Consider the following 15,670-nt stretch of genomic DNA (forward strand, 5'->3'; position numbering starts at 1 on the left):
TGGTCTACTGTTTCTTATGCAGTAGTGTTAATTGCAGTAAAGTTTTGCCTGAGCTTTCTTTGTGTCATTACTTTACGTAGCATGTATTTAAACCGTATTGTTCATCGTTGGTGCAGTTTTTTCAGTGCAGTTTTGTCAAGCGTTTTTTATATTCGTTCTTTTCGCTTCGCGCAGCTTGTTCGCCACTAGGCAGGATTTACAACATCGCAACAAATGTAATTTTGTATTATGCAGTTTTCGTCGTCGTTTTCTTTGTAGCTTTCCTTCGGTATTTAGTGTAGTTTATATTGTAATAGGTTTTCGTTTGCTGTTTTATTTGCAGTTTTAACCGTGTTGTTTCGCGTGTTGAAATTGTGGTTGTTAGAGTTAGTCGCCCGTGGCAGTAATAATTAGATTATGGTATATTGGCTCATATACCATAATGGCTAAGCCAATAAAAAGTCTTGAACTGCATTATCCAACGATCCAGTTTTTAATAAAAAGTGATACACTAGACCTTAAAAATCGTGCTTTAACAAATTTAACTGTTCTGTTCCATAGCAGCCAGTGAGCGAAACCCGGAAAAAATATTGCTGCAAATCTCTCAGTTTAGTCAAGTCAAGATTGGCACGACGTATTCTTGTCCTTTTGGCCAAACGCACGAACGTCCCCTCACAATAGAAAAATATTGTAATACAATTATCCTCATATAGTACCTTTTCTTTTAACAGTCCCTGAGGTCCAATAACTTCATCAAAAATACGTTTTCCAACATGCGAGTCCACAGCACTGAGTGGGTCGTCCAACAGGTATATATCAGTATTGAAATACACAGCACGAGCCAGGCTCACACGCTGTTTCTGCCCTCCACTGAGGTTTATACCCTTTCAGAAAGAGATAAACATTTAACCCGTTGACTCTCAAGATCTTATCGCTAATTATCCCCTCTAGCGGCCACACACTTCCTAGCAATTTGGTTGTAAGAATTTGGTGTAAGATCAAGATAACAACTTCTACGTGATAAGTTTTAAAATAGTCCTTTTTACAGTCGTGGGCTTGGTGGCCAAGCCTTTGAACAGGAGTGAGGTTAAGGGTGACGTTGTTATGATACAGATGTTGCTGCTTTTCAAAAGAAAATTTCTTTGTTATCATGCTAACTAGATACTGGTCTCTATCACAACAATGTCACCCTCAGCCTCACTTCAAATCAAAAGCTTGGCCACTAAGTACACAACTGTAAAATGGTCTATTCAATACAAAACTTATGAGTCATTAGTTGTTTGCTTGACAATGTATGGATATTATGGGAAGAAGTTACATGTCGATCGCTTCTGAAAGTTAGAGGGTTAACAACGATAAGTACGTTGAATAAGAAAGCGGCTCCATGGAGCTTTTCACCATCTGCATTCAATTAATTGGAATACATTGTCAGTGTCCGTCGCCACAAGGGAAAGCATGAGAGGATTCAACTTTTAGCCACCCACAAGGAAATAAAAAAAATACTTTCCAGTTGTTTGTGACATTTACTCTTACACCTGTAGATCTATATTCATATAGATAATCGGCATGCTGCGCCAAGTTTCGGTGGAAACATCCTGCACGGAATGGTTGGATCAAGATAAGACTCAACGTAACCACTAATACCCCACTGTCACCTACTCAGGTTGAACGTAAAATGAACTAAGTGCTGTTGTTGTTGTTTGTTGTTGTTGTTGTTGCTGATGAGATTATTTTGTACCTTTTCGCCAATCTCCGTCATGTCTTCTGCTGGTAAAACCTGAATATCAGGTTCCAAAGCACAAGCGCTAATCACTTGTTTATAGCGTACTGAGTCACGTGGATTACCAAACAGCACGTTTTCCTGAAGCGTTGCATTCTGGATCCAAGCTTGTTGTGGAACATAAGCAGTTGTTCCCTAAAATTGCGAAAAAGGCAAAGAAAACACAGATTTTTTTTTTATAGTTATAGACATTTAGCAAAATTGAATTTTAGAAAAATAATTCGAAAATTGAAGGAGGTCATATTTCAGCCGCAACAGAGGAAAGTCTGTTGGCCGTGATGCTGTTTGTAAAGCTGTTGCTAACATAACCGTTTAACTCCCAAGATCACATAAATAGTTCTTTATATGCTCCTTTCCTTGTAAGTATAAAAAATAGAATTTCTTGCGGATCGATAAAACACCTTATTACTGGCAACTACGTTTGGTCTCTCGACCTGTTTGTTGGTCAACGAACCAAAACTGCGGGTGAGATTCCGAGGTAAATCCCTTTTCAAAGTTAAAGGTTGATTTTTCAACCTATCCATCACTGAATATGTAAGTGGGTCACCAAAGTGGGCTCCTGTGATCAGCCCGTTAAAAACCGTGGACAAATGCGGTCACATTTTGTGGAACGTGAAGAATCACAAACCTGTACAAATACTTTTCCATCACGTTTATCTGTTTCTCCGAGCAGAGCTGATAGCAGAGTTGACTTTCCACAACCAACGGGACCAACCACAGCCACAAGCGAGCCAGTAGGAATGCTTAAATTGATACTTTTAATAAAGAAAAAAAAATTGTTATTGTGGTCTGCTTGACAAAAAAGACGATAATCTCAATGGTATGTGATCAAAAGCTACTTGATTTGATTTAACAGGTGACAGTGTGGTTTGTGGTGCAGTTTCCTAATTAAAGCCTGGGAAGCTAACAGGGAAGATCACGTTTAATTATTGATAAAAAAAAAAAAGAATCCTTTCAATAAAGCAACAATTCAGACATCTAGACAAGGCATACCGTGCCCGTGAAATGTTACGAATAGGCTGAGTAAAGATCACTCCCATACAGATGGGTAGCGTTTCAAAATAATGTATCCCTACTAGAACGCTGAAGCTATAAAAATCTTTTGGATTCGGGACCTTGTTCCACACATATAGACCAAGAGGAGGCCCAGAAAACACTTAACTTTGTAGCTGGCTGATCCATGTGTTGGGATATGATGGAAGAGAAACACCTTTAAATTCCGATGTTTGATCAAACAAAAAAAACAGCACTTACTTTCTCAAAACAGGAACTTCGTCGTTTCTGTCCCAACAAAACGCACCATTTTTGACAAAAATTGCCAGTTCAGAACCTACAGGGAAAAAAGGTTCATATGTCCAAAGCCGGCAACGAAAGTAAAGGATCTAAATGGGCCTTCCAAAAGGTCAAGTTTGCATGGGAGACTAACTCGCATAACTTTTCCCAGATGGGAAGAATGTAATACGCGGGGACAAAGCTAATCAAGTTACAGATTTTTGTACCACATGGTCCAAACTAACCAATCGCTGGAGACGTCAGCTTTGAAACTCTTTACGGTGGTCAATCTACATCATCAACTCAGTGGACAAAACCAAGTACCAAGTGGTAAACAATTCTGTAACATGATTGGCCATGTCCAATAGTGCCTCGGTGTACTTCTGATGACACACATCGCGTTCACAGGTGATTGCCTTAAGCATTTCAGCGTTAACATGCGAATTCATCTAAAACGCACGTCATGTGGTGTGTGCGTCCGGTTGTTCAAACTTACAATGTGATGGCATCTTGCGTTGGACATTTTCGTATTGTAATTCATCTAGTCGAAGGAATTGCTCCAATCGATGAAAGGAAACTTGAGCCTTATGAATAACAAAATAGAAACAATTAGAAGAACAAAGCGCTAACGAGACTTCAGTGTTCAGTTCTGGGACATACATGCAAGTGTGACATCTCTACACCACTTTAAGTCAACGTTAATCGTAAGAGGATTCGCACGGTGCGTTCCCAGAGTTACATTTATTAAAAAAACGAACCTGTTTGTACAAAATTAGAACCCACCTGAATAACATTCACTATTACTCGAGGTAACATCATGAGAGGAAAGCGAAGAATGTTGAACAGGGAAATTGCCACAAAAGCTTTTTTAGCGGTCAGCTCGTTTCCAAGAAGGACGTATACCGTAAATGTGGCTAGGGACACCTGTTTAGGAGCATAGTTGAGAAATCAATACAACGAAAACTTTCCCTGACCCTGTTAGGCTTCATTTAAAATCTAAATTGTTGACTAATCGTTTGTTGGGCTAAAGGAGTGACTGTCATTGTCTCTCAGATACTTGGGCTTAGGGCGCTCTGCAGCCCAGCCCTGGATTCCCTGAGGTTTTGTTTAATTTCCGGCGGCATCTGAGACCAACAAGTCGAGTCATCCATGAAAAGCCTCTGGCAGCAACAACCGAAAGAGTAACTTCTTATCACTGTAGTTTGAGTTTTCTCACCAAAAATGGAGCGCAAATGAAAGTGAATGAAACAGCTGCCCCTAAGTACATGCTGTTGGCCAGATGATGCAGTTCCCTATCTCTAACAGATATGATCTTATTCATGAAGGATTCTTCCCAAGCATACAGCTTCAGCACCTAATGAGTAGAGAAGGATGAAGACAAAAACAGTGAATAGGCATCGTACGCAAATTTGACAAGAGAAGTGAGAGGAAACATATGCACGATGAATGCTTGATGGAGTTTAAATATTACCCGAGACAACACTGTGGTAAGCATTCAACACAAACAACCATTTCCAAACAAACCAAACTACCTTATGGGTGAAACTGTGGTGCTGCGTCGGAGGGAGGTATAACGAGATGATTTGGTTTTATCATCTGAGTTAATGAATTAAATTGGCCACCGTTGTGACTTTTTAAAGCTGAGTTTTCGAGGATTAGTCCCTCGTCGGGGCGATGACGAAGGGGTAAGACTTGAAACGCCTGCTTGAGTACAAGGGCCACTTTACATTTAATTTATACTGAACTCGGTTGATAAAACCAAATTAACTATTGGTTAGTGACTCAGTCTTTATGTTTGAGGAAAGAGCCTCTGCTCAAAAAACTAAGCTGTTATAAGAAATCACACAACCATTAGCAAGTCTCCTCCCTTCTATTCATTAGGCCAGATCGTACCTTGATTCCACTAAGAACCTCATTCATCACTCGGATACGTTCATCGGCATTTGCCATCTGCTTTACCTGTACACATGACAAATAGTCAACATTACACCCAGTTATCAGACTCAAGGCTATCGCAATTCAAATTTCAAATGGAGAAAGATAGGTGTGAAAACACACAGAATTGTTATGCATGAAAGGGAAAATTTTTTGGATATTACCTTAGTTAAGCTCTACTCTCCCACTTACGATATTCATGTGAGCATACTTAAGGTTGCTGGGAGTTAAAAAAATTTAAAAAGATAGTATGCAATATCCCATGATTCCGTCGCTTCTTCAGAGCCAACGAAACTACATTAAAGTTGCAATCTGAAGAGGGTTGTCTTCTTCAGTTCGAGGAAGGAACTCCTCCTCGACAACCGGCAATTTTTTTTCTCCACTTTCCTTCGGAAGGTCGCTTCTTTTATAATATTACCTGTATCTTTCTGACTAGACGCGTTATTAGGAGATTCAGCGGCACTAACAGTAGCAGCATTCCCAGTCCAGCCAAGACTGCCACACCCATAGTGACATATAAGAAGTAGATGGCAACACATATTTGAAAAGGCGCTGACCACAGCTGATTGAGGGTTTCAACAAGCTGCATAATACGCTGAGCGTCTACAGCCATCAAATTAACTGTTTCACCGGCTGTTGTTATCCTTCTTGAAAGGCTGTTTAACGACAAAGCCTAGTGAGTTAACAGGGAAAAAAAAGAAAAATAGCTATAGAAAGCGAGTAACGGTTTTTTTGCAACTCGACACATTTAGCCTGGATATTTAGTTTGATATCTATGTCAAATTTGTTTAACTACAGTCATTCACATTCGTTTCTGGTTTATCCTCTTCATTTTGTTGAACATATTCTTCCGCCTAATTAAGAAGCTAATATTTCATGACCACCTTCACTTTTTAAGTAATTTTGCGACGAATGAATGAAAGATACAAAATATCACGGCGTAGCCACTTGAAAGGAGATCAGCCCACCATCAGAAAACTCCTGTACTGTGATATTTATCAGGCGTTTTCAGTGTTGATGGAGGCGAAGAAAGAAGATCAGCAACCTCTGCATGAGAAAACACAGACGCGTGAAGTAGAATGAAACATTCCACTATGCATCTAGTGGGATATTCAAACCGCAAGAACTTCTTTGCAGTCTTTCACAGATCAGTGCTTAACGTGCTCAAAATAACCCTTCCCCATCTGATCTTATCCTGAGTCTTACGTGAGAAAGATGTAATTCGTTTGATGATCTAGACAACATCATGGCCAGTATTTGGGTGTAGGAGCAAGGGTCAATTGCGAAATATGCCCTTACCTTGGCGTAAACAACACCAACAATACTTGTATGAACTCTCATTGCTGATTTAAACGCAATGTGCAGTGCATGCTGCACCGCTGTCATCTGGATGGTTGCCACAGTAACAATAACGATAACATACACATAACCCTTCCATCTTTCTGCATCGTTACCCTTATCTTCTGTATAGTCTATAAGAAGTCTGAAAAAGACCAAGCAGAAGAAGACTACCTTAACTTCCGCATCTTTTTTCAATTTAAGCTTTATAATTTGCAAGCACATTGCATCGTTGTTTAAAGCAAGGAACGAGGACTCTCTAAAATCATGTTACAGAATTTAAGGTGTTTTGTTTAATACATAACATGATTTTTCTCATTAAAGGATTTTTATGAGAAAAGTTCAGGATTCTTATGAGAAAAGGTCAGACATGAATACATCCTTCGTTGTTTTTTCTCTTTTGCATAATTCCCTCAGTTTATACCGTCGCCTTGTTATACCAATTTACTGTGTTACTTGTGGGCAGTCTTTGAACAAAACTATGTCCCAAAATTGTTTCGACATAATATTAACTTTCCTATTATTTCTTAATCCACAATCGAATGTTTTGTATAGGAAATCACATGATTTCGAGTGCAATTTGGAACAAATAAGCAGGAGTAAATTTTTTCAAAGACTAACAAAATTGCATGAGCTCGTGGGGTGAGTGCAATTTGTGGTCTTTTGGAAACATTTACAGGTGCTTATTTATTCCAGTTGCAAATTGCACGAGAAAAATCATGTGATTAAGAATTAATGATATTCATGAAAAAATACGAGGTAGCTTATCAAAATTATGCAGAAGAAAAGCGCGCACATCACGCGCGAAAAAAAAAAAATTATTCAAACCCTGCAAGTGATATTGTGCGTTCGGTCAAAACAACCACGTACGATCAAAACTTTATATAAGATAAAATGAAATGTTCTCATCTTTAAGGCGCAAAAAAGTTCAAAGTCCGGCCAAACAGTTCAAGGAATTGTTCAGTGAGTTTGGTGATTCTGCGAGTTTCTTTGATTATTGACCAATCAGAATGTCTGGTTTGTTACTTTCTTTGCATTGAATTAACCCTCTTCTGCCCTGAATTAACTCTCTAATCTGCACTGACTTACCTGAAAACTGCAGTTATCTTAACCAATCAGAACTGAGTAATTTGTTCATGTATATTATTAATTCTAGAACTCAATGTTTCTGGTATCCAGTTATGTTTTAAATTGAGACAAAATAATCCATGAAAGAAAAACAATTAAAATATACTGAAGTGAGTGTCACATGTATCACTAAATATCAGCTGATATAATTGAGCACTTGTTAAAAAAGGCCTCAAAACCCTTCTGTCAAACTTTCATCAACCCATTAAGGCCATAGTACATTGTAAACAGAGAGTTCACTCACCCTAAGAGATAGGGCTGAACAAACAACAGAATGTCATTCATCAACTTGAAGAAAATCGCAATAAAAAAATAAGGTGCAAAGACTCGTATCATGGCTTTGACTAGAGAGGGTTCTCTGCATTTTCCAGCAAATGCAACGTCACTGGCAGTCTGAAGATGATGCTTTCCAAAATCCTGGTCATTAGAACACAGTGCACCATTTCTGCTGAGAAAATGGAGGCAAAAATTTGACCTTTTGAGTGGTTGTGGTACACTGGATCTGTGCTTCCATTCACAGTAAGATGTAAACCCAATATCTCCCATTTACATCTGTATATCCTTTTAAGAGTATTGCTAAAGGTGGAAAAGGGCCTTAAACCTTCACCTGACTACCCCCTCCCCCAATATAAACACTTACACCATATTTAAAAATTTAGTTATTTTTTTACGCCATAGTAAAAATTGGCCAGTCTGTAGAGTTTCCAAAGCTGACATTTTGACTATCAGCCCCTCATTAGCCCTTTCACTTTCATTGACTTAAGACTAAGCTTGAAAGGTTACCTTTTGAAACTCTTTATGGCAGCTTAAATTTACATTTAGTGGATGAAACCAAATTATCTTGCACGTAGCATTTTCCACAAATTTATGCAGTACCACTGTTTCATTAGAAACTATAGCCTCCTTTGTAATACAGTTTCATCATAGAAAAATCGATCACTGACCTATGGCACTTCCTTAATTCTTTGTCCCATTCTCTGTGAAGTCTTGGCACAATATTGTGAGACAAACTTTCCTCCTCCAGTGACCATAAATCACTATCCAGCAGTGTTCTTTTAAAGCCAGTTAAAATCAGACTGCAAAAACATGTTATAAAATGTAGAATTATCACATTGCCAGGGGTTTCATTAATGTTTTCAGCAGGAGGGCAACTGGTTTTCACAGGCAGGCAAAACCTTTTGAACTAAACTTCTTTATAGGAAAAATCTTCCTCCAGATTGTTAAACCAGGTGGGCAAAACCGTCCTTACAACCGGTCAATTTGGCTAGTGCCCGGCCCTTAATGGGCCATATAGGTCATACAGTTTAAACTCCATACTATCATAATAGTAGGAAAGGACTTTCATGTTACTTTTTATATGGCAGTACAACATTGATAAGATGTAGAGTTAAACAGAGAAATTTTACCTCATATTTTATGATCAATGCTTAGGATACAAAAAACCTCCATGACTTTTTTCATCAATACACTGTATTGAAAATTTACCACTGTGACAATTTTTACTTCACAAGACAAAATTTTTTTTTTTGCAAGCAGTTTGCAGCTACAAACATTGAAGTTAATCTCATTGCCTAGTTTTGACTTGGAATTTGCAATACCTGTACATAGTATGCACCATAAAGCATTTTCATAGTCTCATATTTTCAGCAACTCGATCAATCTAGGCAGCTTCATGTAAATTCGTTCATTGTCCCACGCTTGAGAAAGATGCAATCACCTTTAAAAAGATGTTACTTTTGATCTATAATAACATTTTGACATGAAGTATCTCTCATTTAGGGCTTCTCTGTACATGATTATCAATAAACTAAATGAAATTACTTTTTACATTGTTGAATATCAATCTAATCTATAACTTTTAAACACATTTCAATTTAGTAGCTCTAATTATCAAACTAGGTGAGCTTTTTACAATTGTAGACTGAAAGAAGAAAAACTTGTTTGCAAAAATAGTAACAAAAATCAAAATTTCCAGGGACATAAGCAGTTACCTGTTAAGCCACCAAAATGACAATCGTGAAAATATATTGGCTTTCACCTCAGGGCATGGCTTCTAAATCAAATGGTTAAATAAAACCTAAATGACTATTTATGACTTTCTGTACTCTATTTCTGTTAATTATTATTATCAAGTAATAAATATCAGAGGGAGGTCGAGGGTTCATGCCCCAGCTGGACCAACACTCAACTGGTCTTAAAACAAGTGAAAAGAATATGCTACCTAATTCTTTATCATACTCTAGTCTTCTCGGATTGGGACGAATAAATGGAGGTCCCGTCTCCTGCAGGGTTTGGGGGTAGGAGATATGTTAGCTTCCCACACACAGGATTACTGTGTGATGGATGTCCTTCCCTGGGGTGGTTGTTGGGTGGGAATTGGCCCTTAAAAGCCCCGATGGGGAGTGGTCAACTAACATATGTATGTACATATGTATGTATGTATGTATATTCAATTCATCATTATGGGGAGTCATTGGAAACTTTAAGAATTAATTTTCAGTAAGAGGAATGATACATAACGGCATCTTTCTAGTGGCTAATGTTTTTTAACAAAACTTTTTTCAAGTGGATATATTTTATCTGGCAGCTGATGACCACAAATGAGGTCATACAAATCTGATAAGAAAGAATTAAATCCTTACCAATGGTTATCGAGAGGCTCAAAATAACTATAAGTTCAAAGATTTTCAGAGAATCAAACCTTACTGTTAGTAACAAAAGGAAAATTGAATGTAGACAGAATAACTTTGTACTCACCCTCTTTGATTCAATCATTGATTCAACCTTTGATACAATCTTTTTACTTGATATATTGGGAACATTTAGGATATTTGGAAAGAACTTTGATTCCATCTTCAAATTGACCATAGAGGATGAAAGCTGACCACCAGTAGAGAGATAATGAATCCTGGAATTTAAAAAAGGTAAGTTTTCGAACAAATATTTAGCAGGTCTGATACACATATAATGTTTGATCATCACAGGACTAACATAATGAACCTATATACGTACTTCAGGTAATCAAACCTACAACCAGCTGGTGAACCTTGCGACTGAAAATTGAGTGTTGGCAACCAGAATTTTAAGGTTTCTGACCTGGTGTCTTATCAGTATTCTCAGCCCACATTGAAATAATTTATTTTAGTACCTTGCTGAAATTTTTAGCTACAATCCAGCAAGAATTATTCAGGCAGTGAGGGAGTGATTGAAAAGTATCAAGTAAGCAAAACAGAAACTGATGTAGAGGGGGGAAACCTTTATGAATTATTCACTGACAAAAGATTGGATTTAATACATTAGTAGAGCGCTGTGAGGTTTATAACCCAAAGACAATACAGGGAAATTAAATACACTGCACTTACTTATTATCATCCACATCTTCCCTCAAAGGAGCGCATAAAATGCTTGGTATGAATCCCTCTTTTTGACTTAAAAGACATCTAACATAGAGCCAACAAGATTTTATACTCTTAGTCAGAATCTCAAAACTTTGACCTTTGCTTAATGGCAACTGAGCTTGTATGTCAGGAGGATTCTCAAGGCATTCTTGAGTTAAGACACCATCAGCATGCAGTGGGTTGAAGTCCTGGATGGCCACCACCCTTACTTTCTTTGCTGTCACTATTGATGATGCCATGCCTTCAGCATACAGGTATATCCCTATTATACCAATCACACTTCCCAGAGCATAGCATTTGGGAAAATCTGAATAAAATTTAAAAAATTAAAATCACAGCATCAAAACAGACTGATATTTATGAATAGCAGAGTTTGGTTTTTCAAGGGGGAATCTACCAAAGCATCCATATATGTTCTATTTAACACATTTTAGGTGTGTTCACTAAATAAGAATGAGTACATATAAAATATAAAGGATGCATGCACATCTGTTATGTACAGTGCTTATGCAAGGTACCGCTATAAAGTCAGCATCTGACTGCAACCATGTATTGACTAATGAATTAGCTAAGTTCCTGCAACCCTTTTCAAAGTCATTGACAATTTTCTAGAGGATCAATTGTTCCTTGGATATTTCCACATAGGTGCTTGTTTATCTACAATAGCCATCCAACTTCTCACTAGTATCAAGTCACCCCATAAACCTTTCAAACCGAGAGCTGAGTGCATCAACACACCCCTCCTGTGAAACATTATTCAACCTACTTATGAACTTCACTCTTTGAGCTAATTTATTCAAAAAAAGTGGTGAAACTTTTTCCCATGAGTGCAATTGCTGCTAGGAACAAAAGCTATTCATTGTCTATCTGGTACAACTTCTATAATCAGAGGCGACTTATTTCTTGTACTTGGCAGATTGAACCTAATTAAAGATCAAGATCCAGTTGTTCATGGGTGGATAATGCTGTCCAAAGAATATATCGCTATCCAGCATATAATTGTTGACAACGTCTAGTATGGCACAATTTATCCACTGGATAGAGAATTGTTCATTAAAAAGCATTGTCCACCCTTTACGAGACCAGGGCTACAGCTTCAAGACCAGCTAAGCCATGTGTAACATGTTAACGAGCTTTCCAGCAACATCTTGCTATGCAAGAAAAACTCAAGTTGTATATCAGAACTCTGGTCAAACCAGCAGATGGGTTGTTCTGAAAGCTATTTCTTCTTGTGCATGTGATACATTGCAAACCAGTTTTTTTGCATGCATGTCACATAGCAAGGATGCTTTTTTGCATGAATGTCTTTGTTTTGCATTGTAAATAGTACATATTTGAAAATTTTTAGCATACTTAGCATGCCAAGTCATGGTATGCATGCTCCTGCAAGCACCTTGGTTTTCCCATGGCGGGTCACATATTAACAACATTATCAATTATTTATGATTTTTTTTTTTGTTTAACTTACACACCTATGGCATTAAAATTCGTGAAAATTTTCCACAAGTTTGAATAACAAATAATAAATTTCACTGCATTAGAAGCCCTATGTGGAGTTCCTGAAAGTCGACGAAACAAGGAAAACAATTGAACCCAATTAAAATACAGTAAATACAATATTTTAAATGATGACATTCGATTTAAATTTTTTCTCTGAATGTATAATTAATGTATGGGGTTATATGGTACTCTTGCCGGAAACTATAATTTCCTAATTCCGCTTCGCGACTGAAACATCCCAAGAAAAATTATGTTCAATTGTTGGACCGGTAAAATTAAAAAAAATTACAAGGCTTCTGTACATGTAGGACAATGAGGATATTCAAAGTGCATTTGTCGATGCGATCAAGGACTCGACTGCTGAGTTTAGTGACGTTAAATAACATAACATGAAGCAAGAATAATTGCTTACCAAGATTTCCCTACAAGACCCAATCATTTCGATACACGAGCAAATAATATTTGAGACGTGTTCATTGGGTGCGTGACTGTTTCTCATCAAATTTCCCAACGGAAATCCAACTGAAAACCAGGGAATACGATCAGTCTTTCCTTCCGGTTTGGGTCATGTTCCAAAGGGCCACAACATAACAAAATCAAAAAGTCTATTTTTAAATCGAAAACGTGACTGAGATAATTTCTTCGATTCCGTGTACCACTGCCTTTTTGCGGTAGACGCGATACAAAACATTAATTTTATTAATGTTGGCTGTTAACGGAGTTGATTGGTAACCAAGCCTCCTTCTCGATGTCGCTGTTGAGTAAGTTTGTTGCGTAATACTCCTTCTGGCGCGCCAAATGCGCCATATAACCCAAATGTAGAGGTAATGAAAGAGACACAAATAAATACGCGGGTAGTAGGGCTCGTGTTATGATATAGTAAAAATATTTCTAATATTCGCCTATTTTATGATTGATTGGGTCTCCATAATGTTTTTGGCCTTTTAGAGTTGGTCGTGCGGTAGCCCTCTGAGCATAAACCTAATCAGTAAATGAACCACCTTTCCAGTGATTGACACACGAACTTTATCCTTCCTTCTGCGATCGTTTTCTTTTCAACAACTAATCCTCAACTTTTCGGTCTCTCACTTTCATAGCATATCACGACCACATATTCATTTATTTTACACCTATCCCAATCTTGCACGCGCTTTAGCGAATTATTTCTGAATGATAGATTTGACTGACACTCTTAATTCCCAAGAGAGATTCGCTTCTAATTTCTCCTTTCAAAACCGCCCTTAAATCAAATGTAAATTTTGTGAGAATACTGGAAACGATCACCAATTTAAGAAGCTCTTGATAGTCAAAAAAATTCTCCAGTACCGTCGGAAACGTAAAGAGAACGGTGTAGTGAAAATGGATTCTAATCATAGTAAGGGTGCAAAGGATTAAGACTGCAATAAAGAACTACGTAATTATTTCTCTAAAAGAACTCCTCACTATACGTCAGAGCCCACAACAAAAAATTATTCAATTACAAGACGCATTCAAAAGGTAAAAGACTAAATAATTAAAAAGATGTCACATGACTGATAAGGTCAAATGAAAAGTTCACGTGACTCAAAGGTAGCCCCTCGGACAGAACAGTGATGTCCATTTCAAACAGCTATGGTTACCACAATGTAACATCTTGGGTTTGATTTACAACAGTAGAACATTGCTTTAATTTAGATCTATTTTCCACTTTCAGTTCGTCTCACATGTAAGCAAACATATGAACGGGGCAGTATCATCGGATCCCGAGGGCGCCAAAACGCAAAATCGACTTGGAAACTATTCCATCGAATTTTTCCACCGAGGAGTATCGGTAATAGAGTTGTTATTTAATTTTCATCTAAAAATTGTTTGCAAAGGTTAGTTCACCTAGTTCATTAATCATTATTCTCCCTGGAAAACGATTAATCGAAATTTAATAGAAGCACAACTGATCAACATGCATTTTTTTTTTTTTTTCTTTTTTTTTATATCAGCTGAGACCCTGGGTCATTTTGGAAGTAGCTTACTGCATCATGTACACCTGTTTCTCGCAGACTTTGTGGCTTTTGATAAAAATTTAAAGACTTTGCCGATAATCGACGTGGATTGAAACGTGTTGTTCAAGGAAGTCCGTGATGACGGATTTGCACGTCCCACGTCTCATCTGACCTGTATTTTCCACGTTAAACCAATCGAGTGCTGTCATCTCATTGCACGTGTGCACGTGACAACTATATAGTAATGCTCGTCATCATAAATTTGCATATACTGTCTTCAACTTTTCAGAGCCCTTGTGTAAGATGTCTGGGCGAGGAAAAGGAGGAAAAGTAGGAAAAAGTACAAGCAAAACCAGGTCTGCCCGTGCGGGTTTGCAGTTCCCAGTGGGAAGAATTCATCGCTTTCTTCGTAAAGGTTTGTGAAGTCAATATACCGTCTATCATGGACTAATCTAATGATTAGAGGGAAGAAATGATAACTACGAAGCTACAATGTGGAGAATTTCTTTTATACTTTCGAGACGCTCGTATTTGTGTCTAGTTGAAGAAACGGAACACTGAATTTTAACAACTTCCTAAAACTAAAGCTATAGCATTCTTGTTAACATCCCTTTTTTTATTTCACGTTTTTGCCTCTTGAACAAATAAAAAACTATGAACAGTAGTGCTTTCCCTAGTCTTGTAATCTAATGGACACGCGGTCTGTTTGGTGCTTCGACATTTGTTTTTTTGTAGGAAATTATGCAGAGCGCATTGGAGCAGGAGCACCGGTTTATCTTGCAGCCGTTTTGGAATATCTCACTGCAGAGGTGTTAGAACTAGCGGGTAACGCCGCCCGTGACAACAAGAAATCCCGTATTATCCCGCGTCATTTGCTGCTCGCGGTACGAAACGACGAAGAACTAAACCAACTTCTAAGCAACGTGACCTTCGCTGATAGTGGAGTGCTGCCTAACATACAGGCTGTGCTGCTTCCGAAGAAAACCGCGTCCAAGTCTGGCGGTTCAAAATCGAGCAGTCAAAGTCAAGAGTATTAGACCGGCGGAGTGACGGTGTAAAATGAAAATGTGAATAATTATATAACTGTCAGAGACCTCCTCTGTATCGATTGATTATAATGTATTTATTAGTTTGAATAAAACGAGCGAGGCTAAGAGTCTAAAATTTGTTATCCCGAAGTGATTATACAGTCATTGAACAATTCAACAATTCAGGTATTTGTCTTGTATTTATGATTGCATGACTCGACAAGGCCAGTTCATTGGAGTCAAAAAACACGTTTTGTTCCTACAATTTAGATCTTCCCTTGTTTTGCAATTTTAGTTTTTCACCTCCACAGCTCTCTTAAAAAAGTTACAAACACT

The 15,670-nt window shown here is 37.8% G+C and overlaps 2 protein-coding genes across 4 annotated transcripts in view; one reads left to right on the forward strand and one right to left on the reverse strand.

Annotated features, from left to right (window-relative positions):
• LOC111339576 (multidrug resistance-associated protein 1) overlaps positions 1-12,893 on the reverse strand; it is a 23,446-nt gene extending 10,553 nt beyond the window's left edge. The window contains exons 1-16 of one of the 3 annotated variants that reach the window (XM_022946252.2): positions 12,743-12,893; positions 10,795-11,137; positions 10,190-10,340; positions 9,424-9,485; positions 8,377-8,508; positions 7,677-7,880; positions 6,266-6,449; positions 5,385-5,639; positions 4,925-4,990; positions 4,248-4,385; positions 3,815-3,955; positions 3,528-3,615; positions 3,014-3,089; positions 2,388-2,514; positions 1,718-1,894; positions 696-863 (exon numbers count right to left, since the gene is read on the reverse strand). In XM_022946252.2, coding sequence (XP_022801987.2) covers positions 696-863; positions 1,718-1,894; positions 2,388-2,514; positions 3,014-3,089; positions 3,528-3,615; positions 3,815-3,955; positions 4,248-4,385; positions 4,925-4,990; positions 5,385-5,639; positions 6,266-6,449; positions 7,677-7,880; positions 8,377-8,508; positions 9,424-9,485; positions 10,190-10,340; positions 10,795-11,069 — 2,244 coding nt within the window. In that variant the 5' untranslated portion in view covers positions 11,070-11,137; positions 12,743-12,893. Of the gene's footprint in view, positions 1-695; positions 864-1,717; positions 1,895-2,387; positions 2,515-3,013; positions 3,090-3,527; positions 3,616-3,814; positions 3,956-4,247; positions 4,386-4,924; positions 4,991-5,384; positions 5,640-6,265; positions 6,450-7,676; positions 7,881-8,376; positions 8,509-9,030; positions 9,121-9,423; positions 9,486-10,189; positions 10,341-10,794; positions 11,138-12,742 lie in introns of those variants that run through there. The other 2 variants (XM_022946253.2, XM_022946255.2) reach the window with 2 other exon arrangements.
• Positions 12,894-12,932: 39 nt separating this feature from the next.
• On the forward strand, positions 12,933-15,470 carry LOC111339578 (histone H2A-like). The gene is made up of 4 exons (XM_022946256.2): positions 12,933-13,091; positions 14,024-14,140; positions 14,596-14,721; positions 15,042-15,470. Exons 1-4 carry the CDS (start codon positions 13,079-13,081, stop codon positions 15,341-15,343), a joined length of 558 nt encoding a protein of 185 aa, XP_022801991.1. The 5' UTR covers positions 12,933-13,078; the 3' UTR covers positions 15,344-15,470.
• Positions 15,471-15,670: the final 200 nt, after the last annotated feature.

This window comes from Stylophora pistillata, chromosome 7, assembly GCF_964205215.1.
Source record: "Stylophora pistillata chromosome 7, jaStyPist1.2, whole genome shotgun sequence".
NCBI classification, from domain to species: domain Eukaryota; kingdom Metazoa; phylum Cnidaria; class Anthozoa; order Scleractinia; family Pocilloporidae; genus Stylophora; species Stylophora pistillata.